The sequence below is a fragment of the Cetorhinus maximus genome, chromosome 2 (genome assembly GCF_964194155.1).
Source record: "Cetorhinus maximus chromosome 2, sCetMax3.hap1.1, whole genome shotgun sequence".
In the NCBI taxonomy this organism is placed as follows: Eukaryota; Metazoa; Chordata; class Chondrichthyes; order Lamniformes; family Cetorhinidae; genus Cetorhinus; species Cetorhinus maximus.
The window spans coordinates 222,671,776-222,696,161 of record NC_135880.1 but is presented as its reverse complement, the minus strand read 5'-3'; the positions used below and the strand labels follow the sequence as shown (position 1 = coordinate 222,696,161).

The following is a 24,386-nucleotide window of genomic DNA, read 5'->3' as shown; positions in this document are numbered from 1 at the left end:
GGTTTTAAGGAGCAACTTAACGGAGGAGAGAGAAGCAGAGAAATTTAGGGAGGGAACTCTAGGGCGTAGGGCCCAAGCAGCTGAAGGCAAGAGGCCGGAATTGGAGGGACACCCCAGCTGAAGTTTCGGAGGGCGGTATGAGGAGCTTACAGAGATAGAGAAGGAGGGAATATCAGGGAATGAATGATTCCACTAAAGCCACGTTGGGATTTATTATAAAACTGTAATGTAAAAATCTTGTAGCAAACATGTTACCTACCCACTAGGCCAATGTAACCAGATTGGGACAATGAGAAGCTTTACTAAAACAAAAACACACTATCACCACTACCTGCACTTGACAGGATTAAAGTCACCTAACGTCAACTGCAGGAAGCCTATGATTATGAGGCTATATTTACAAACCCTGCATCATACCTGGACATTGTAAAGCAGCTAATGGCAAATAAACTGACCTTGTACTCTTGATGTAATAAAGAAAGAACAGTGTTTATTAAAGTAGTAGGGTCTGGTACATGGAGGATTAATGTGAGATTGAGTACAGTACCACCCACACAGTGATGTAAGAAGGCACTTGATCCAGAGCTAGGGTCAGTCTAAAGGTGAACAGAGTTGGGTAAAGATCTAGGATAAAGCCAGCTCCATACCTGTACCCTCTACTGTAGATATGTATATAGTTATGAGTTGTGAATAACACTTGCTGTTAACATACTCAAGGAAACAAAGTCTACTTCATGGTTTCCGAAGCAGGATTCTTCATTTATATAGCACCTTTCACAACCTCAGGAGATCCCAAAGTTGGAGACGGCATCTTTCAGACGAGATGTCAAACTGAGACCCTGTCTGCCCTCTCAGATGAATGTTAAAAAATCCCATGGCACTATTTCCAAGTCGAACAGGGGAGTAATCCCCATTGTTGTGGCCAATATTTATCCTTCAATCAACATCATATTTCCTGCGCATTATTGCATGGCTTTTGCAGGAAATCAACGGGCACAATTTGGTTGCCCAGTTTCCTACATTACAAAAATACTTCATTCGCAGTAAACTGCTTTGAAACATCCTGAGGTTGAGAAAGGAGTTATATAAATGCAAGTCTTTATTTCTTTGAGCCAACAAACCCTAAGGTTCGGGGCTCAATCCCCACATTTTTTGCAGTTAGCTAACCTCAGCCAGGGCAGTGTTACTTCAGCGGTCCTCAGTGCCTTGGACCTAGAGACGGGTAAGGTCAGCCAGGATTCCAGGCCTGGTCACCCACAGTCCCTTCTGCTGGAATGTTAACGTTAGAACGAGGGCAGGAGTGCGGACCATCACCCGATGGTCACTGATTGGTCTCAAAACATGAAGAGGAGTTCCCTTTGGTGAAGTATCTGAGGCAGCTGGAGCCCAGGTGAACTGACAGGCATTCAAGTTGCTAGCATCTGGAATGCACTGCCTGATAGGATGGTGGAAAGACGATCTATAATAGTTTTCAAAGGGGGATTGGATAAATACCTGAAGGAGAAGTTACAGGGATATAGGGAAAGAGCCAGGGAGTGGGACCAGCTGAAAGAGCTGGCACAGACTAGATAGGCTGAAGGGCCTTGTGTGTTCTATTCTAATAACTCTATGAGAGTCAATGTCTGTAGGAAAGAATGGAGGAAGACCAGAAATATATATCTTTTCAATAGTAGATTAGTCCCAAGATGGAACCTTCTCACTGAGGACTTGAATGATGTTTTGACTGTTATTCCACTCACTCGTTCTCATTGCCTTCCAGGCACGACCTTTAACCCGGTATCTACCAATCAGGAAGGAGGATTTTGACCTGCGATCCCACATTGAGTCGTCAGGGCACAACCTGGAAATCTGCTACCAGGTGTCCATCTCTGAGAAGATGTGTAAGGGTTACCTCACGAAAATGGGCGGGAAAATCAAATCCTGGAGAAAACGGTGGTTTGTCTTCGATCGCATTAAGCGGACGTTGTCTTATTATGTGGGTAAGTGGCCTTTGCGCTTTTTTTGTTTGGTTGTGAAACAATGTTTTTATTTCTTTCACGGAAGCGAAAACGATCAGCCCTCCCCTGACACTGTGGAACCCCAGTAAAGAGTCAGTAAAAAGTTCAGGGTGGGTTGAGGAGGGTGCAGAGAAGAGAGGAGGATGTGTCAATTGTAATTTTCAAGACTGAGTCTGTGATGACCAATGTGCTTTGGGAAAAGCCTCATTTTCTTTTTGACATCCCCATTAATTCTGACGCAAAACTCGGAAGTATTCTGAAAGGAGTGTAAATGGGCTTCCTAGCAGACAGTTTAGTTCCAAGAAATGCCCATTGTGACCTGTGTCTGCAATGGGAACGAAAAGCTAAAAAGCAGAGGGTAAATAGAAAGCTAATCGCAGTCAGATCCCAGCCTGTCTGGTCACAGTCAGTTCAGAACACAGAATTTGTGTGAGAGGAAGCAAGCACAGCTCTCTGCAAATAGAGTTGTTTTCTGTTTGGCAGTAGTAAGATATTAGAGGAGGGACTGTGTTACTGCATGTGTTATATAGTTGGAATGGACAGAGAGCTGAAGACTAGGACAGCAGGAGATTATGGATTAGGCAAGACTCACTGCTCCTATTTTGGAGTTGTCTGAAACTGTTCAAAGGTCATAAGAGGGAGTCTCTGGGGATTCGGTGCCATTAGGATTGTCGTGACCCGGATAAAGAGAGATCATGGACATGCAGCTTGTCGGTGTTAACCGTGCCTGGGGACTGTTGATGGAATATGGTTGCTGGTGAATGCGACACAAGGACCCAAATAATTGAGTGGGGAGTGAGAGATCCTACAGCATGGAGGCCGAGTTGAAACACTGGGAGATTATATGAGGCCACATTTACATCCAAAGAAATGCAGGCGCTTATAACCACATGAGGCATAACAGCTGGGTCGACTATTTGAAGCAAAATTTATCTTTTTGTTTGAAATATCTTTTGCCTGTTAATTAATGTTTGAATTATGTTGATTTTTAGTTGGTTTGTTTACAGTAAAAGCTTTAAAAATGAAATCTTGTCCATCGGTTTTCTTTCCATTGGCATCGTGCGATTCCTTCCTTTTTAAAAAAAAGCTATTTGTCTCGACAGAGCTTGTATTCAGACCAGTTGAGTGGCGTTAGGTAAGGATTACAGAATCAAGATGGGGAAAATGCATTCCCACACACTCCCGCCATTGGTCCATCTTCTGGACACATTGCCTTTCCACAGCTAATCAGAAAGGGAACAAGCTCTTTGTTAGCCAATTGGATTAACCGTAGATGACTGTAGGTGAAACAGCTTTTTTTTACCCAGCTCCAATATTTCTCTAATTGATCAATGAACGTTTTCAAAGAAAAGGAAAAAAAGAACACAAGTTTTTTTTTTTGTTAACGTCACCTGTGATTTTCCTCCCTGGGTTTTTCTCGCCGCAGTGCAGTGCCCTGAGGATTAATCTGCAACCCTCGAAAAGGCCAGGTCAGTCTGAATTCACAGCACTCAGCGAGTGAACTCACATAGACAGGCCCCCTGGTGCTGTGGAGTGAGGAGATTTTTGTGCCATGTGTCAGGTTGAAACTCAGGCCCTGCACTTAAAGTGCAACATTCCAAATATTAAGGAAAATAGGCAGGGGTGAGGGAAAATAGCTGAATAAAGGTAGTTTAATGTTAAGTCTTACAGTCTGGAAAGTCCTGGGGTATAACTCCTCAAGCTGTGTTGAGTTAGTCAAATTCAGCCATGCAGTCAGCTCTTATTTTTTCTTGGGATGTGGGCGTCACTGGCAAGGTCAGCGTTTGTTGCCCATCCCTAATTGCCCTTGAACTGAGTGGCTTGCTCAGCCATTTCAGAGGGCTGTGGATCTGGAGTCATATGTAGGTCAGAACAGCAGATTTCCTTCCCTAAAGGGCATTAATGAACCAGATAGGTTGTCAATCGATTAGATGCCATTACCAAAACTAGCTTGCAATTTTTATTAATTGAATTCAAATTCCTTCAGCTGCTGTGGCAGGATTTGAACCCATGTCCCCAGGAGCATTGGTTTGGGCTCTGGGTTACTAGTCCAGTGATATTGCCACTATGCCACCATCTTCCCCTGATCGCTGTCCAGTTGCTCCTTGCACAAGTGTAGACACCAAGGGTCAGCAATGATGGCCCTTTCCTCTCCTCCCCACTGTCCAGCCAACAGTTACTGCCCAGACTCAAGTGGGAAGGTTGGGTGATTGTGTGAGGTACCAGAGCGTTTCCCTGGCCCCGCCTGGCCTGTCAGCAAAGCTGGGAAGTAAATTGGGGAAAGAGGCGAGAATGAAAACACTCCTGGAAAAAAAAAATGGACGTTTTAATTGAAATTATGTAATTCTTCAACAGATAAACATGAAAGTAAACTAAAGGGAGTGATTTATTTTCAAGCCATCGAGGAGGTTTACTATGACCATCTCAGAAGTGCCTCAAAGGTAAGAATGCGTAAGAAGCTAACACTACTCTGGAACTAGTAACAGCGGAGCTGCAGATCCTGCATCCTTCTCTCACACTGTCTACTGCTATCTCTAGCTTGACAACGCTCTCTCTTCTGGGTCAGGTGGTTGTGGGTTCAAGTCCCACAACAGGGCTTTGAGCACCTGATTTCTGCAGTGCTGTGCAAGGGAATGCTGCATTGTCAGAAGACGGGAGGTTAAACTAAAATTTTGCCTGCCTCTTCAGCTGGATGGTGGAAGTTCCCATGCCAAGATAATCAGCAAAAGAACCGTGGAGAGGGTTTTAAAAAAAAAGGATTACTAGAATAATACCAGGAATGAAGGAGTGCAGCTTTGTGGAGGAGCTGGGATTGATCTTTTTAGAGCAGAGAAGGTTAACGGGAGATTTAATAGAGATCTTCAAAATTGTGAAGGATTTTGATGGGATAAATAAAGAGAAACCGTTTCTAGTAGCACCAGGGTCATTAATCAGAGGAGACAGATTGAAAACAAAAACAGAATTACCTGGAAAAACTCAGCAGGTCTGGCAGCGTCGATGGAGAAGAAAAGAGTTGACGTTTCGAGTCCTCATGACCCTTCAACTGTTGAAGGGTCATGAGGACTCGAAACGTCAACTCTTTTCTTCTCCGCCGATGCTGCCAGACCTGCTGAGTTTTTCCAGGTAATTCTGTTTTTGTTTTGGATTTCCAGCATCCGCAGTTTTTTGTTTTTATCTCTGAGACAGATTGAAGGTAATTGGCAAAAATAAACAGAGGGAGAGACGAGGATATTTTTTTCATGTGGCAAGTTATGATTTAGAATACATTGCCTGTGAAGGGGGGTGGAAGCTGATTCAAAAGGGAATTGGATAAATTCTTGAAAAGAAAAGAAAAATACAAAGCAATGGGGAAAAGAGTGGGGAAAGTAGGACTAATTGGGTAGCCTTTTCAAAGAGCTGGCACAGGCACGAGGGGCCAAATAGCCTCCAGAGGCCAAATCTGGGCTCTGAAGAAGGGTCATACGGACTCGAAACGTTAACTCTGTTTCTCTCTCCACAGATGCTGTCAGACCTGCTGAGTTTTTCCAGCATTTTCTGTTTTTATTTCAGCCTCCTATTGTGTTGTATCATTGAAGTAATCAAAAACAGACCAGGAGTTTTTCCAGTGTCTTTCCCAATCCAGCCTTGACTGACCCCAGTATGGATGTTTGCAGGGCGTTACAGACTAAGTGTGGCTGCCACAGAACAGTCACTGTATTCCAAAAATAATTTGGTGGGTGAAGTGCATTCAGGAGTTTTAATGTTGCAATGTCAGTATTTATATGATATTCATCATCTTTTTCTCCCCCCACTGGTTCTATTTGCAGCTCTCTTCTCTGCTCAGGAAATCAAGCTCCAATCAATCAGTGTATTGGGCCTGTGGCAGGCTGTAATAACAGGGCTTCATTCTATAAAAGGCTTATCACATCACATTTCTCTCTTCAGTGGAAAATCTTTGACGTAGCTCGAGTTTAGAAAGTTCACGTGTCTTTCTTTTGCATGGTTGTGGCTTTGAGATTCAGGACATTAGGAACTGTTAACCCCTTCAGTTGCCTGTTGATCCCTAACCAATGTTGGATTTGAGATATCATGAGTTCATTAACCCACCTCCTCAGAATCTAGGAGTAAGTTGGGAGTGAAAGTTGGAAATCTGTGAGAAGCTATGATCTGATTTGGTATCATTGCAACAGCAATGTTTTAGGTAAGGAATTTAGCAAAATCATGAAGTAAGAACTTCCATCAATGTAGCTCCTTTCATACTTTCAGGACATCCTAAAGTGTTTTGCAGCTAAAGTGTAGTCACTGTTCATAACTCTGTTAGATTCAAGGTTGTTCTGGAAAAGGACAAGGATGGGCCAGAAATCAGAGTTCTAAATTGGGGGAAGGCCGATTTTAATAAGATCAGATATGGTTTGGCCAGAGTGGACTGGGAGCAGCTACTTAGGTAAATCTGCATCAGAGCAGTGGACTCACTCAAGAAGGAAATAGGGAGAGTACAGGGCCAACATCGTCCAGTAAAGATAAAGGGTGGGACCAACAAATCCAGGGAACCTTGGATGTCGAGAGATATACAGGATTAGATGAAAAAAAAAGGGAGGCTTATGGCAGAAATGAGGGCTCAAAACTGCGGAAGCCCAAGAGGAGTATAGAATGTGTAGGGGGGATCTTAAAAAGGAAATTAGGAGAGCAAAAAGGGGCATGAAAAAACATTTGCAGGTAAAATAAAGGAAAATCCAAAGTTATTTTACAAGTTCGTTAAGAGTAAGAGGATAACTAGGGAAAGAGTAGGGCCCATTAAGGACCATAGTGGTAATTTGTGTGTGGAGCTGGAAGACATAGGTAGGGTTCTAAATGAATACTTTGTGTCGGTGTTCACAAGTGAGAGGGAAGGCGTGGGTATGGAAATCAGGCAGAAGGACTGTGATATAATTAAAGAAATTAGCACAGAAAGGGAGGAGGTTCTAAGTGGTCTGGCAGGCTTAAAAGTAGATAAATCTCCAGGCCCGGATGAAATGTATCCCAGGCTGTTGAGTGAGGCAAGGGAGGAGATAGCAGGGGCATTGGAAATAATTTTCGGTACCTCTCTGGCCACAGGAGAGGTGCCAGAGGACTGGAGAACAGCCAATGTGGTACCGTTATTCAAAAAGGGAGGAAGGGATAAACCAGGGAACTACAGGCCAGTCAGTTTAACCTCCGTGGTGGGGAAACTATTGGAAGCAATTCTGAGGGACAGAATGAATCTACACTTGGAGAGGCAGGGATTAATCAAGGACAGTCAGCATGGTTTTGTTAAGGGGAGGTCATGTCTGACCAATTTGATTGAATTTTTTGAAGAGGTGACCAGGTGTGTAGATGAGGGAAATGCATTTGACGTAGTCTACTGGACTTCAGCAAGGCTTTTGATAAGGTCCCACATGGGAGACTGATAATGAAGGTAAGAGCCAATGGGACCCAAGGCAATTTGACAAATTGGATCTGGAATTGGCTGAGTGGCAGGAAGCAAAGGGTGACGGTCGAGGGGTGTTTTTGTGAATGGATGACTGTGTCCGGTGAGGTTCCACAGGGATCGGTGTTGGGTCCCTTGCTGTTTGTGGTATATATAAACGATTTAGACTTGAAAGTAGTTTGCGGATGACACGAAAATTGGTGGGGTGGTAAATAGTGAGGACGATAAGCCTTAGATTTTAAGAGGATATAGACAGGCTGATCAGTGGCAAATGGAATTTAATCCAGATAAGTGTGAAGTGATGCATTTGGGCAGGACAAACAAGGCACGGGAATACAGGATGAATGGTAGGACCCTGGGAAGTACCGAGGATCAGAGGAACCTTGGCATGCATGTCCACTGGTCCCTTAAGGTAGTGGGATAGGTAGATAAGGTGGTTAAGAAGGCACATGGGACACTTGCCTTTATTAGCCGAGGCATAGAATATAAGAGCAGGGAGGTTACGCTGGAACTGTATAAAACGCTGGTTCGGCAACAGCTAGAGTATTGCGTGCAGTTCTGGAATCCGCATTATAGGAAGGATGTGATTACCAGGATGTTGCCTGGGCTGGAGAGTTTCAGTGATGAGGAGAGATTGGATAGACTGGGGTTATTTTGCCTGGAGCAGAGGAGATTATGGGGGGATATGTTTGAGGTGTATAAAATTATGAGGGGCATAGATAGGGTAGACAGGAAGGAACTTTTCCCCTTGGTGGAGAGATCAATAACCAGGAGGCATAGATTTAAAGTAAGGGAGAGGAGGTTTAGAGGGGATGTGAGGAAGAATTTTTTCACCCAGAGTGTGGTGGGAATCTGCAACTCACTGCTTGAAAGGGTGGTAGAGGCAGAAACCCTCTTAAGAAGTATTTGGATGTGCACTTGCGATGCCGTGGCATACAAGGCTATGGGCCCAGTGCTGGAAAATGGGGTTAGAATAGTTAGGTACTTGTTTGACTGGCGTAGACTCGATGGGCCGAAGGGCCTTTTCCTGTGCTGTAGACCCCATGGCTCTATGACTATGACTCTATGTTGACAAACAAAGGACAGCACAGCTGACAATGCAGCACACCCTCAACACTGGCATTGGGAGTGCCAGTCTGGATTTTGTGGACTCGAACCCACAACCCTCTGTCTCAGAAGCAAGTGTGACCCCCTGAGCCACAGACAACACCTTGACCCTCTTTGTTAATGAACATGTTTATGATCTCCACCTTTGTTGTAGTGATGGCTAAGAGAGGTGGCGAATCAGTTTAACTCTCCTCTCAATGTTCAGACGGTGAATGAATGTCCATTGATTCGGGAGTCATTTTAACCCAACCCAACCCAACCCACCCCAGGGAGAAGGGAGGGGAGCATAAAATCGGACAGAGTATGAAACGGCCAGCTGAACCCAGAGCTGTCCCATTCCCAGCCAGAAGGTTTGGTTAAAATGACCCCCTTAATGCTTTTGTTTGAAGTTACAGCTTTGAGCTCTGCTCATTATGAACCCGGTCACTAACCTGCCATTCTGAAGGCTTATTTATTTTTCTGCTTTTTCTTTCCTTTTTCCTGTTGCTGGGCTATTTTCTTCATTGTTCTCAGAAGGGATATTTGAACCTGCATAGAATCAATGTACGTATAACCAACTCACAGTTCTCCATGTTGTGTGTCACCCTTCTTGCACTCTGGTCTTCAAGGCCTTGTCTCTGTTTTATGTCAAAACAACTCTATGACACGTTTGGTTTTAAAATGAAATAATCCTCGGCCAATAAGCCCTCAGCCAGCTTAAATACACCGAGCGGTGAAATTGATCTTGGTCGGTAGTGAATCAGCAGCTTGTTTACACCCCATCTTTGACTTCAATAGAAAAGCAAAGCAACAACCGCTGACATTGCACCTTTAACATCATCAAACGTCCGTCCCAAGGTGTCCGTAGGAATATAACCTAACAAAATTTGACTCCAAGCCATATAAGGGCAGGTCAAAGAGGTTGATTTTCAGGGCGTCTTGAATAAGGAGAGAGAGGCAGAGAGGTTAAGGAAGGGAGTCCCCAGAGTTTAGCAGGAAGGCAGCTGAAGGCGCTGCCACTGAGGGGGGAGCAATGGAAATGGAGGATGTGCAAAAGACTAGGATTGGAGTACAGAGAGTTGGAGGGTTGCAGAGCATTCGGTGAAGACTGGGGTCACTGGATAGCAATCGGGAGTGAGAACCGTCCCCCAGCTGTTAGCTTCACTACCGAGGCTGGCAGACATTTGATGTCAGCCCATGAGGGTTCCCAGTTTTCAGAGACCTTTATGCAAATAGGAGCCAGCGCCTGCAGGAGCAGATAGGAATTAAATGGAGGAATCATACTTCAGAGCTAAAGGACATGGTGATACTTCCACATCTGTGAAGAAGGAAAAATTAAAGACTTACATTTATATAGACTTTCATCACCTCAGAGCACCTCTAAGTGCTTTACAGCCAATGAAGTAGTTGAAGTGCAGTATTGTAGGAAACACAGCAGCCAATTTGTGCACAGCAAGCTCCCACAAACAGCAATGTGATAATGGGCAGAATTTTTAGCTCGGAGGGTGGGCGTGCGATGACATCGGCCGAATGTGCCAATGTCAAGGCGCAGTCACACAATAGCTCGGTTGGCGGGCGCGTGTCAGAGCCGCTAGCGCGCCCCCCAACAGTTAGAAGGTCTATTAAGGCTATTAAGTTATCAATAGACATTAACTTTTCACTGCCCGTTCAACCTAATGGTTGGGAGCAGGCGAAAAGGCCAAGCAGCCTTTGCATTTTTTTTGCGCGTCATCCAAGGGCGGGATGAGCAAGTACAAATAAAATAAAAACTTTATTTTTTTTAATTAAAAACGTGTCCCTGTTCATGTGACAGACTCACACGAGCGGAAACATGTTTCATTTCATTCTTCTGCTCTTTCTTATTTTTAAAAATATCACTTTTTCTCCCTGCGGCAGCTCCGTGCCTCAGGGAGATTATTCAGCGCTCTCTCGTGCGCATATGTGAAGTTTGCGCTAGGCATGCTCACCCTCCTCCCTCCGCCCCGCGCACACAGGCAGTGCTGAGCGCTGACGCTCGCGTATCACGCTGGGCCGTCCTTAACTGGCCCGCCAGCGTGAAGTCGCGGCGCGCAGTCGATCGCGAGCGACAGTCGGCTTCCCGCCCGCTCCCGCATGCCAAGGGGAAAATCCTGCCAAATGATGAGATAATCTGTTTTTAATTGCGTTGATTGAGGGATAAAATATTGACCAGGATACCGGGGGGAGATCATAAGACCATAAATCATAGGAGCAGAAATTTGGCCATTCGGCCCATTGAGTCTGCTCTGCCATTCAATCATGGCTGATAAGTTTCTCAACCCCATTCTCCCGCCTTCTCCCCGTAACCTTTGATCCCCTTACCAATCAAGAACCTATCTATCTCGGTTTTAAATACACTCAATGACCTGGCCTCCACAGCCTTCTGTGGCAATGAATTCCATAGATTCACCACTCTCTGGCTAAAGAGGTTTCTCCTCATCTCTGTTCTAAAAGGTCTTCCCTTTACTCTGAGGCTGTGCCCTCAGGTGCTAGTCTCTCCTACTAATGGAAACATCTTCCCCACGTCCACTCTATTCAGGCCTTTCAGTATTCTGTAAGTTTCAATCAGATCCCCCCTCATCCTTCTAAACTCCATCGAGTATAGACCCAGAGTCCTCAAACGTTCCTCATATGTTAAGCCTTTCATTCCTGGGATCGTTCTCGTGAACCTCCTCTGGACCCTCTCCAGGGCCAGCACATTCTTCCTGAGATACGGGGCCCAAAATTGCTCACAATATTCTAAATGTGGTCTGACCAGAGCCTTATAAAGCTTCAGCAGCACATCCCTGCTTTTATATTCTAGTCCTCTTGAAATAAATGCCAACATTGCATTTGCCTTCCTAACTACCAGCTCAACCTGCAAGTTAACCTTAAGAGAATCCTGGACTAGGACTCCCAAGTCCCTTTGCACTGCAGATTTCTGAATTCTCTCCCTATTTAGAAAATAGTCTATGCCTATATTCTTCCTACCAAAGTGCATGACCTCACACTTCCCCACGTTATATTCCATCTGCCACTTCTTTGCCCATTCTCCTAACCTATCCATATCCTTCTGCAGCCTCCCCGCCTCCTCAATACTACCTGTCCCTCCACCTATCTTTGTATCATCCGCAAACTTAGCCAGGATGCCCTCAGTTCTTTCATCTAGATCATTAATGTATAAAGTGAAAAGTTGTGGTCCCAACACTGACCCTTGCAGAACTCCACTAGTCACCGGCCGCCATCCTGAGAAGGTCCCCCTTATCCCCACCTCTGTCTCCTGCCAGACAGCCAATCTTCTATCCATGCTAGTACCTTGCCTCTAACACCATGGGCTCTTATCTTACTGAGCAGCCTCCTGTGCGGCATCTTGTCAAAGGCCTTCTGGAAGTCCAAGTAGATAACATCCATTGGCTCTCCTTTGTCTAACCTACTCGTTACCTCCTCAAAGAATTCTAACAGATTTGTCAGGCATGACCTCCCCTTGATGAAACCATGCTGACTTTGCCCTATTTTACCATGTACTTCCAAGTATTCTGAAATCTCATCCTTAATAATGGACTCTAAAATCTTACCAACGACCGAGGTCAGGCTAATCGGCCTGTCATTTCCCGTCTTTTGCCTCACTCCCTTGTTAAACAGGGGGGTTACGTTAGCGATTTTCCAGTCCTCTGGGACCCTCCCTGACTCCAGTGATTCCTGAAAGATCACCACTAACACCTCCACTATCTGCTCCAGCTATCTCCTTCAGAACTCGGGGGTGTAATCCATCTGGACCAGATGATTTATCCACCTTCAGACCTTTCTGATCTCCCCTGCTCTTCTTCAAAACAGTGCCATGGGATCCTTTACTTCACTCAGTACTACACTGGGAGTGTCTGCCTAGATTTTGTGTTCAAGTGTCTGGAGTGGGACTTGAACCCACAACCTTCAGACTCAGAGGCCAGACTGCCACTCATAAAACCAGGAAGGTGACAGGAAGGTGAGATGCGTAGGTCAAATAGGGTCATTAATTGCACCTGCAAAAGTTGTTAAAAAAAAATAAAGAACTTGTAGTCATAGAGTCATTATGAGACAGAAGGAGGCCATTTTTCCATCCAGCCTGTGCCAGCTCTCTGTAGAACAATGCAGTCAGTCCCATTCCCCCGGTCTATCCCTGTAGCCCTTCAACTTTATTTCCCTCATGTACCCACCCAATTTCCTCTTGAAATCATTGATTATCTCCACATCCAACCCCCTCGTGGGCAGCCCCCTCATGGGCAGCAAGGTCCAGCTCATTACCACTTGCTATGTAAAAAGGTTGTTCCTCATATTCCCCCCAACCCCAACCCCCCCCAAAATGCTCCACTCCCACATCTCTTACCCAAAACCTGAATCTGTGTCCTTGTCCAATCAGATAACAGGAACAGCTTTTCCTACCTTATCTGAAGCTGTTATAATTTTGTACACCTCTACCAAACCTCCCCTCAATCTCTCTCTCTCCAAGGAAAGCAGCCCTATCTTCTCCACCCTAACCTTGTAGCTAAAACCCCTCATCACTGGAACGACTCTGGTAAATCTCCTCTGCCCATTCTCGAGGATCTTCCCATCCTTCTTGAAGTGTGGTCAACTAAACCAGTACTTCAGCCTAACCAGATCCTTATAAACGTTCAGCTTAGCTTACATTTATATATCGCCTTACCTGTCCTCCAGAAATCCCAAAGCTTTTCACAGGCAGAGAGGGACTGGGGGTGGGGGGGGGTAGAGAGAGAACAGTTATAATGTTGTCGTTGAGAAAATGACATGTCAGTTTTATGCTTCTTTCCTTTTCTCATACAGAGTCCCAACCCAAGTCTCACATTCTGTGTGAAGACCCACGACCGACTCTACTTCATGGTGGCTCCAACTCCGGAGGCTATGCGGATTTGGATGGATGTGATCGTCACAGGTGCTGAGGGTTACACACAGTTCATGAGCTGAAGGGCAGTGAGGACTGGGTTCTTGGGTGGAGCGAGTTGGCATTGAGCCAGTCCGTTGTAGAACTGACCTGCCCTGTCCAACAATGGAGATCGCGCTGCCTGTCTTAACTGACTGTCTCTCCGTCTGTCTCCCTCTTTTATTCCCCCCCTCTCTCGCTCGTTCTCGCTGTTTGAACACTAATCGGGGCAACAAGTACACCGGGTCCCATCTCACTGTGTGGAGTTAAAGTAACAGATGGAACATTTTGTAATGCTTCTGCTGAGAGGAAAACTGACTTCGAAAAAAGTAAAGAGGAATATCTTCACCAACAAACAATAAAGGGAATGAACCTTTGCCAAAGACTCCCATCCAGCCCTTGCAGTTTTAATTTTCCAAACAGACAATGAACAGAGGCAAACAGATTTGTATAAAATAAAATGAGAAAAAAAACAAACAGAAAAATTTTAAACCCCCCCCCGCTTCAAAATAGAAGCAGTTTGCAAAACAGAAAGAACCTCTTCGATGGACTTTTTCATGAATCTGTAAGCAGGGATAGATTGACATTATTGCCGGGTCCGGGCACACCCTACGTTCTCTGGCACCCAAACAGTGACTCAATAAGTGACTGGAAATGCTCAGCATCATTCATTGTTCAGTGTCGGGCGATGACATACAAAATGCGCGCAAAAAGAAACATCCTCCTCGTTGCGCGCGCAACACATGCGCATGGACTGATCGCAGCCATATACTGTGCGCGGTAGCACAATCGACTGAATGAACTCTGCCGCCTGTAGACAAGGGGAGGAAGATTACAGACGCTCCTTTACGTGCCTTTTAAAACACTGGGTCCAGGGATTTGCAAGTGCTCAGTCCACGGACTCGTTTTGGCATTAGCAACGCTTCTTGGGAGTTGAATCAGGGATTGAAATTTGTACTGTTTTTATTAAGTTTTGGTTTTGTCGTTGAATTTCTCAGTTTAAGCACCGGCTACAGCTCATCTCCCCAGCGGCAGAGCTTACCTCAACATCTCGAGTGTTTTGCGGGAGGAGAACAGAATTATGTTTTTCCGTGGATTTTTTAAAAAATAATTATCAAGAGCCCTGTAATGCTTCTGCCTCCTGCTCTGTGCCATAGTTTGCTTAACCCACCAATATCCAACTGCTCTTTATTTATATCTTGCCAGTATCATACCATTGCCAAAAACATAACGGGAACCGAATTTGGAACAAACTTTTAGATGTTTCTCAAAGACAATTGGTTAAATGGTTTGAGAGATTTGTTGGTTTGTAGTTTACATTGGGCTCGTTAATTGAGAACACTTTGTCACCTCAGTGCAGTTACTTTGGGGGCTTTATCGTTGTCTTGACAACCAAGCCTGCCAATGGCTTAACTTGCATTAGGTGTTGCAGGACGTTCTGTGGTTTGGCTTTTGCCAACATTGAGCAGCAAGAGTCCCCCCCCCCCCCCCTCCCCCTTCTCCAAACACATGGCATATTCCTTTGCTGGCACTGCCAATTGAGCCCAGGGACATGGTTGTGGTGCTAGAGTTGGCCTCAGTGCCCTGGGCCAGACAGAGCAAGATCCACCATCGCCCTCACTCTTGATTGCCATCAGATGGAAGTCAAGTGAGGACAGGTGACTGCCTCTGTGGTTTAATAGTCCACTCCCATTGGTTATTCACACTCTCAGATGACCATTCGGTACAGCAAGATCCCAGAGTCCATGGTGAGTTCACCAGACTGCTGCAAGAGGTCCTAGTGCCCTGGTTATAAGGCCAGACTCCTGTTTCTCATCACTCACCAGCCACTCTTGATGATGTGGGTTCAGATTCTGGATGAATAAATTACATTGATATGTTTTACACTTTGCTTTTTGGTTCAGCCCAAAGCTCAGTTTTGAATTGCATTTTGCATTAACAGAATTCTTAACTCCCAGTTCTGAACATTGCCCCCCAGCACCCTCTCCCTCACCTCACCCCCTCTCTGCACCTCACCCCCCTCTCTGCACCTCACCCCTCTCCTCCCACTTCATCCCCTCTCCCCCCACTTCACCCCCTCTCCCCCCACTTCACCCCCTCTCCCCCCACTTCACCCCCTCTCCCCCCACTTCACCCCCTCTCCCCCCACTTCACCCCCTCTCCTTCCGCCTCACTCCCTTTCGTTCCACCTCACTCCCTCTCTTTCCCCACCTCACCCCCTCTCCACCCACCTCACTCCCTCTCCCCTACCTTATCCCCCTCTCCCCCCACCTCACGTCCTCTCCCCACCACCTTGCCTCCCAGTCTGTGCTGTCAGGTTGCTTCCAAAGTGCTGTTAGGAAGGAGGTTCCAGAACTTTGACCCTACGATGACGAGAGGAATGTTATGTTTCCAACTCAGGATGGTGTGTGGCTCAAAGGGAAATGGAGGTGATGGGAGCGAAAGGTCCAAGAACGTGTAGAAAGAGCAATGCTGTCCCCTGCACACCTGCCAATATATATGTGAATACAGGAAAATAAACCATAATGAGATCTGGAACTCTCCCAGCAGCTTAATGTGTTGAGTATCAGTATTGAATGATCTCCTTTTAAAGGTGCATTACCATGGTTACAGGTTGAACTGCACTGGATGGTTTAACCCTTCGCTGTCTGTTTTAAAGCAGCGTTTCATCGTAGGCTGAAGACCTGAAACTCGTTGCAGTTGAAGCGCGTGTTTGAAAATGTCGCTCTCCCTGAAACTTTCATGAACTAGAATCATTATTACATTTTCTTTAATTTGAAAACAAAATATCATTCAAATCCTCTGCCTCTAACTGAGGAAGGCTTGTGCAGAGTTTACTTAATTTTCATTAAGCAGAGGCAGGACAGACTCCTCTGATATGTGTTGAGGTCACACCAGTCTTCACCATGACTCTGATACAAGCACAGGCAGGGGGCTGCATCATTCAATGACTCTATATCGAATTGACCTCCTCTACTCTCATATCCAACTGTGTCAGTGATGTCAGTGAAACATTGACCATTGAGCTGCTGAACCGACCACCCCCACAAGAGGAAAAAGTTATGGTTCTTACATTTTTGATTAAACAATGTTGTTTCCAGGCCTTTCTGGTGAGAATAAATTGACGCACTGTTCATTTATCCATTACATTACTCCCAGGATAACATGTGACAGACCTGTCCCCACCAGGACTGTATCCCATTGTTACAGTGTCAGACCTGTCCCCACCAGGACTGTATCCCATTGTTACAGTGTCAGACCTGTCCCCACCAGGACTGTATCCCATTGTTATACAGTGACAGACCTGTCCTCACCAGGACTGTACCCCATTGTTACAGTGTCAGACCTGTCCCCACCAGGACTGTATCCCATTGTTATACAGTGACAGACCTGTCCTCACCAGGACTGTACCCCATTGTTACAGTGACAGACCTGTCCTCACAAGGACTGTATCCCATTGTTATACAGTGACAGACCAGTTCTCACCAGGACTGTACCCCATTGTTATACAGTGACAGACTAGTTCTCACCAGGACTGTACCCCATTGTTATACAGTGACAGACCAGTTCTCACCAGGACTGTACCCCATTGTTATACAGTGACAGACCAGTTCTCACCAGGACTGTACCCCATTGTTATACAGTGACAGACCAGTTCTCATCAGGACTGTACCCCATTGTTACAGTGACAGACCTGTCCCCACCAGGACTGTATCCCAGTGTTATACAGAGACAGACCTGTCCCCACCAGTACTGTATCCCAGTGTTATACAGAGACAGACTAGTTCTCAACAGTACTGTACCCCAGTGTTATACAGTGACAGACTAGTTCTCACCAGTACTGTACCCCAGTGTTATACAGTGACAGACTAGTTCTCACCAGTACTGTACCCCAGTGTTATACAGTGACAGACCCGTCCCCACCAGTACTGTGCCCCAGTGTTATACAGTGACAGACCCATCCCCACCAGGACTTTACCCCAGTGTTATACAGTGACAGACCTGTCCCCACCAGGACTTTACCCCAGTGTTATACAGTGACAGACCTGTCCCCACCAGTACCACATCTCAGTGTTATACAGTGACAGACCTGTCCCCACCAGTACTGTACCCCAATGTTATACAGTGACAGACCTGTCTCCTTCAGTAATGTATCCTAGTGTTATATAGTGACAGACCTGTCCTCACCAATAGTGTACCCCAGTGTTATACAGTGACAGACCTGTCCCCACCAGTACTGTGCCCCAGTGTTATACAGTGACAGACCTGTCCCCACCAGTACTGTACCCCAGTGTTATAGTGATAGACCTGTCCCCACCAACACTGTCCCCAGTGTTATAGTGATAGACCTGTCCCCACCAACACTGTCCCCAGTGTTATAGTGATAGACCTGTCCCCACCAACACTGTCCCCAGTGTTATACAGTGACAGACCTGTCCCCACCAACACTGTCCCCAGTGTTATAGTGATAGACCTGTCCCCACCAACACTGTCCCCAGTGTTATACAGTGACAGACCTGTACCACCAGTACTTGTCCCTAGCGTTAAACAGGGAAAGACCTGTCCCCACCAGGACTGTACCCCAGTGTTGCATTGTCTAAAATATTGTCTTTAGACACAGCCCTAGTTTGGGGAAAACTGATGGTTGTTCAGGCACTTTTCACAGTCCAGGTGAACTCGATATGAAAGTCTCACACACTCACTGTTGCAATTTACTGAAATTTTAAATTTTCCTTGTGATATGAAACAGGTTGAATGGAGCTTGATTCTGATGCACTGTGTGCAGAAGAGATTAAATGCTGCATTGTCCTGACAATGTTTTTAAATTGGGAGAGGAGTAATTATAAAGGAATATACAGATTTCAAACCCTGATCTCAACAGCATGAAGTTTCTTTTTTTAAACAAAAACAGAAGTTATTTACACAAAAGCGTATTGAATTTTTCAAAGTTTGTTAATAACTCTGTGAAATCAGGAAAGATGGAATTCTGAGCAACTGGAGAAGCCGTATTTTTAGTCCCGTTGCCATGGGATTATGTATCACATTGTACCTTAAAGACTGTCTTACTGGTTGGTTAAATATTGATTCTATGAGGCTTGGTGATTAAAAGTTGTTACTTTTATAGATACAGTATATATGTAAATGAAACATATACTAAACAATCATTACTATTCATACATGTAACAGATTGTAAATTTACATCATAAAACCATATCCCACAATACCTTTTATATATTAAAGCCATAACTGGCTACTGTAAAATCTGATGTATTATTTGCATTCACTCAATTCTATACTGATTCCGACTGTGAAGTCAATGCCAGGTGTGAGAACCTGGATACCATAGATGTCCATCATCGCTACCAGTCACTGAGGTTTAAAAAAATTAGTCGGGAGAGAGGGACGAATGAGAAATATCCCCCTCCCTCTGCCCCAAGTCACAACCCTCTGCCTAAAATGACCTTCCGATTACCTCTCTGGGGACGCTCGATGCTGAGCATTTTTATTGCTGTCAGGTCAATGCGAACGCAAGTGAAGAATTTGAATTGCCTCCCCACGCACCCTTGAGGAACCTTCACATTGTTCACCTTGTAAGTTAGTTCACAGTTTTTGTTTTAAATTTTCAATTGCATTTGGGGGCTGCAGTTAGAGGGGCAGGAAGAGACATTTATTCATTCTCCAGTGACCTTCTTACATCAGATTTTACAGTAACAGTGGAAAACCTGCAGTACGGAGAAAACCACTGGGGTTACTTTCAGAACCTGATGGACAGGGTTTGTAGTCTTTTGAACACCATGTTATTTGACGACTGCCAGGGGTGCAGGAAAGGTGTAGTTCATTTTTGTTAGAAGTGCTGCAACGAACGTCCATTTAAGGTTTGGAACCAATAAATACCGATCCCAGGCTTTAGACAGAGAAACTTTTTTTTATTTGTTCACAGGATGTGAGCATCGCTGGCAGGGCCAGCATTTATTGTCCATCCCTAGTTGCCCTTGAGAAGGTGGTGGTGAACTGCCTTCTTGAATCGCTGCAGTCCATGTGGTGTAGGTACGCCCACAGTGCTGTTAGGGAGGGAGTTCCAGGATTTTGACCCAGCGACAGCGAAGGAACGGCGATATATTTCCAAGTCAGGATGGTGAGTGACTTGGAGGGGAACTTCCAGGTGGTGGTGTTCCCATGTGTCTGCTGCCCTTGTCCTTCTAGGTGGTAGAGGTCGTGGGTTTGGAAGGTGATGTCTATGGAGTCTTGGTGAGTTCCTGCAGTGCAACTTGGAGATGCTACACACACTGCTACCAGCGTGTGTCGGTGGTGAAGGGAGTGAATGTTTGAGGTGGTGGATGGGGTGCCAAAATCAAACTGATGGTATTTCCAATTGTCAGTGGAATCCATAGGAGACAGGAGGAGGCTATTTAACCCCTCAAGCCTGTTCTGCCATTCAATGAGATGATGGCTGATCTGCAACCTCACTCCATGGCCTTTGTCTCATGTACCTCAATACCATTGGATAACAAAAAATCTATCAACCTCAGATTGAAATTAACAATTGAACCAGCATCAATTGCCATTTGTGGAAGAGAGTTCCAGATCTCCATCACCCTTTATGTTAAGAAGTGTTTCTTCATTTCACTCCTGAAAGGTCTGGTTCTAATTTTAGGCTCTGCTCCCTGGTCCTAGACTCCCCAACCAGCAGAAATAGTTTCACTCTTATCTATTTACCCAAATTCACGTTCACAAACTACTGTGGAGGGGTTTAAATTCACGTTCTGAGGATTATTATTTCAGACATCTGAACTACTTGCCCAATAGCTAAAAGTTGTACATTTAGAATGCGGAACTCACTTACCACAGGAAGTAGTTGAGGTGAACTGAACATAGATGTATTTAAGCAAAGCTGGATAAACTGGATATGAAGGAGAAAGGAACAGAAGGTTTTGGTGATGCTAACAGAGGTGTTTGAAATTATGAGGGGTCTTGATACAGTGGATGGGAAGAAAGTGTTTCCAGTGAAGGAGAGTCAGTAACAGAGGACACACACATTTAAGGTAATTGACAAAAAAACCAGCGGGGGATGAGAATTTTATTAGACAGCGGGTTATTGTGATCCGGAATTCCGTACTTAAATCAATTGTAATTTCCAAAAAGGAACTGGATGAATACTGGAAGGGGAAATAAATATTTGCAGGGCTCAGGGAAAAAGCTCAGGTGTGGGATGAATTCGATAGCTCTTCTAAAGGGTCAGTACAAGCACGATGGACCAAATGGCTTCTTCCTATTCTGTACGATTCTATGAAGTAGGATGGGAGGAAGCTTCAGGTGGAGAATAAATGGCAGCATCAACAAATGGCCTCTCTCTGTGCGGTAAACTCAATGTTTTCAGGTGCGATGACAGTAGGATTTATTCCTGAGTCTGGCCCCTTCTAACGTGTGTCTCGAATGGAGAACAGTGAAGATTCCAGTTGCACATATGTTCACACAGGGCCTCTGAGAAATACCTGCCAAACTACCCCAGCCAGATTGAGCCTGGTCAATCAGGCTGTATTCTCTGTTTATTCCATCTTTCAGATGGGAGGTAAACCGAGTCCCCATCTACTGCCTCAGGCAGAGAGACATGACGCTGTGACAGAGTAGAGCAGAAACTTTTCCCAGTGACCTGTCCTGGTACATCAACCAATGTCCTCAACCAATCTTACCAAAATCACATTAAACTGTCATTCATCACATTAGCTGTCTAGGGGAGCTTACTGTGTACAGACTAGCTGCCATATTTCCCTATGTTACACCGGTGACTACACTTCAGGAATAACTGTGTAACAGCTAATTTAACAACCCTGGAATCGCTTCCCTAAACTTCTCCACCTCTCACCCCAAAGCTTTCCTCCACCCCATTTTAAGACTCTCCTCAAAACCTACCTCCTTTTTTGGTCACCTGACCAAATATCTCCTTATATGGCCCAGTGTCAAATGTTGTTGAATTACGCTCCTGTGAAGCACCTTGGGATATTTTACTAAGTTAAAGGTGCTATATAAATGCAAGTTGTTGATGAGCCAGTGTCTACGTGCAGTGCAGCAACCTCACTGAAGCAGTGTTGAGCCTCAGATTGAACCTTGAATCTCCGTCTTTATACATCGGGATTCTACACTGGCTGGGGCACTGATCGGCTATCAGTGGGGTCCTGCTGATCAGAGGGTTCTGGAGGAGGTAACTATCCTCCTGTCAGGGAACGTAGGCAGGGGAACTGGTTTCCCGACCTTTCAACTCCTGTTACGTACACTCACCAGTTTGTTCATCACATCATATTTAATTTTCATTTTTGTAAAACAAATCTCAACTACTCATAAACAAACCTTTGTACAAAACGGGATGCAGTTCTACAGTTGTGGGTTGTGAATTGGTAGAAGAATGGCTTCATAAATCAGAAAGAAACACCTGCATTTTTATGGCACCTTTTGTGGCTATGAAGTCCAAATGGCTTTATAGCCAATAAAGTACCATACTGTGTGATGCCGGAAACACAGCAGCCAATTTGTGCACAGCAAGCTCCCAGAAACAGCAATATGATAATGACCAGATAGCCTGTTTTTGTGATGTTCTTTGAGGGATGAATATTGATCAGCACACCCTTGTTATTTAAATACTGCCGTGGGATCTTTTACATCCACCTGAAAGGGCAGATAGTGCCTGAATTTACTCATTCGAAAGACAAGAGGTGCTACAATTTTTTTACCAATTGTTATGACTGATGCAGCTGGTAAAGTGGAGTTACTTAAAAATCCCAGAGGGAAACTTTAAACAACTGTCATAACCTATAATTTTAAGTGTTATGTTTGAAATGCAACTCTAAATTCAGGAATCATACCACCAGTTGTTGAGGTTTTACATTAAACTAAATGAAACATTTTATTAATTTACACAGGTTAAAATATATATACACATGGCTATGAATTGCTACTATCATAACTTTTAACAAATTCCCAAACTAATCTCTATTAAGGCAACAGCCATAGACTTAACCAGACACCAGACAAATTCACCTTACGAATTCAAAATGAGGTTCTTTTCATTTTGATTCCTATGGAGGCTTACAGCTGTCTTTTGATCTCACATTGCCTCTGCTCTGTACACACAACACTGCCGAAGTTATACCCAGCACAACCCATTGAATGTAAATTCTCATTGTATCACCAACCTCTGAACTAAACCTCTCTAACAATAAACCCCTTTCATAGAACTAATTTTATTAGTAATATAAACATATTGCTTGGTCTCTGCTAGCTAGGTGTCAGTTCTCACCCCACTTCTTGAATGCTCGATTCAAAAAATGCCAATACACTCTGGGCTGAATTATTCTGTTGGTGAGCTGGGGGGCGGATCCCCCGAAGTCGTCCCGCCCCAGTTAAATATTCAGAAAGGTGGGGGGACAGCGCAATCAGCTGTCCGCCTGCTGACCTGTCCATGGCCAATTGAGGCCATTGACAGGATAGTTAAAACAATTAAAGGCCCTGCCCGTCCAACCTTAAAGTTGGTGGACAGGCCAGGAGCCCCGGCGGGCTTCTGAAAAAACATGAAACCTCATCCACCGGTGGGATGAGGTTTCATGTCGGTTTTTAAAAAGTTTAATAAAGTTTTTGTGCACTTTATTAACATGTCCCATCTCGTGTGACATTGTCACATGAGGGGGGGACATGTTAATGATTTTTTAATTTATCTATTTTTAAACTTTGAAATCATTTCAGCGATCTCCCTGATGCTGCACTTAGCCTCAGGGGGATGTGAGCTTTTTAGTGCGCATGCGCGAAAGAGCACACTCTCGCTTTTGGGGAATCCCCCCTGCCCGCACAGGGAGTGCATAGCGCTTCCCGTCGGGCGTCACGCTGGGTGGGCCTTAATTGGCCCGCCCACTTAAAATGGCGGCTGGGCCCGTTTCGGCGGCAGTGATCGGATCGGCTGCCCACCTGCCGCGGAGTCAGTCGAGCCCGCCCGCCCGTCAAGGGCAAAATTCAGCCCTCCATCTCTCTTACATATCAAAACTAGTACACATCAAAGCACCCAGACTAGCTGGGATTTAATCCAATTAAAACACACCCAGAGACTAAACCTCTATTTGAAAAGAAAAATATTTTCCAATACTATGTACATTAATGGCTTCATGACTGTGCAGCACTCCCTCAATACTGCATCGAGTGTCAGTATGGATTATGGGCTCAAGTCTCTGCAATGGGGATTAATTCCATGACCTACTGACTCAGAGGTAAAGATGTTACTCACTGAGGCACAGCTGATTACTTAGCAATAATAACCTTAGATCATTATACACTTTAAACTTTAGATCCAATTCTTTTCTTGTCAGTTTGCTCTCCTTCACCCCCCACCCCCCCCCCCCAACCCCGCCACACACACACCGAAGGCACTAACCCTCTTTGGATGGCAGTATCACCAAACCCATGCAGTGATTTCCTGTGCACATCATGCCAGGCAATGTGGCAGCAAGCTATTGGACTTTGGAGGGAATCAGAGACATGCATGACACTGTTCTCCGCTGACAACAGACACTTGTACCTTGCAGTAATGGCAGGGGCAGAATGTACATGAGGGTCAATAGGCAGCGATAAGGGGCCACTGCTGGTTCCATCCCTGATCAGAAACTCGAGGCAGTTATGCCCAATTTCCACAGCCCAACTCCGGATATCCACACATGCCAGGAATCAAACTTGTTCCATGTGGTTCACTGCTTCACCACTGGATGGCGGACTTGCCCAGTAAAATATTTCAATATCTTAACAGTTATCATTTGCACAGGATTAAATTGAGTTTGATTTTAGTTTTTCAGAATTCTGAAAGTAAATTAACTACATTTATGCAGAAATAATCTCGCATCCACAAAAAAAAAGTATTTAAATTGCAAAGGGAAAAATAGGAGTGTTTGCTTCTAAATTGCTCCTTTGGCAGCCAGTTGCCTAAGCTCGA

At 45.0% G+C, this 24,386-nt stretch overlaps 1 protein-coding gene and 1 long non-coding RNA gene across 7 annotated transcripts in view; both read left to right on the top strand.

Moving 5' to 3' along the window:
- Nucleotides 1-15,963, top strand: part of phldb1b (pleckstrin homology-like domain, family B, member 1b) — a 220,419-nt gene extending 204,456 nt beyond the window's left edge. For 4 of the 6 annotated variants that reach the window (XM_078533070.1, XM_078533067.1, XM_078533064.1 and 1 more), the window contains 4 exons: nucleotides 1,760-1,979; nucleotides 4,353-4,438; nucleotides 9,043-9,072; nucleotides 13,324-15,963. In XM_078533070.1, the coding sequence (XP_078389196.1) occupies nucleotides 1,760-1,979; nucleotides 4,353-4,438; nucleotides 9,043-9,072; nucleotides 13,324-13,464 (477 nt within the window). In that variant the 3' untranslated portion in view covers nucleotides 13,465-15,963. The remainder of the gene's footprint in view (nucleotides 1-1,759; nucleotides 1,980-4,352; nucleotides 4,439-9,042; nucleotides 9,073-13,323) is intronic. The other 2 variants (XM_078533068.1, XM_078533066.1) reach the window with 1 other exon arrangement.
- LOC144671358 (uncharacterized) overlaps nucleotides 1-24,386 on the top strand; it is a 399,896-nt gene that overhangs the window by 322,668 nt on the left and 52,842 nt on the right. The window lies entirely within an intron of this gene.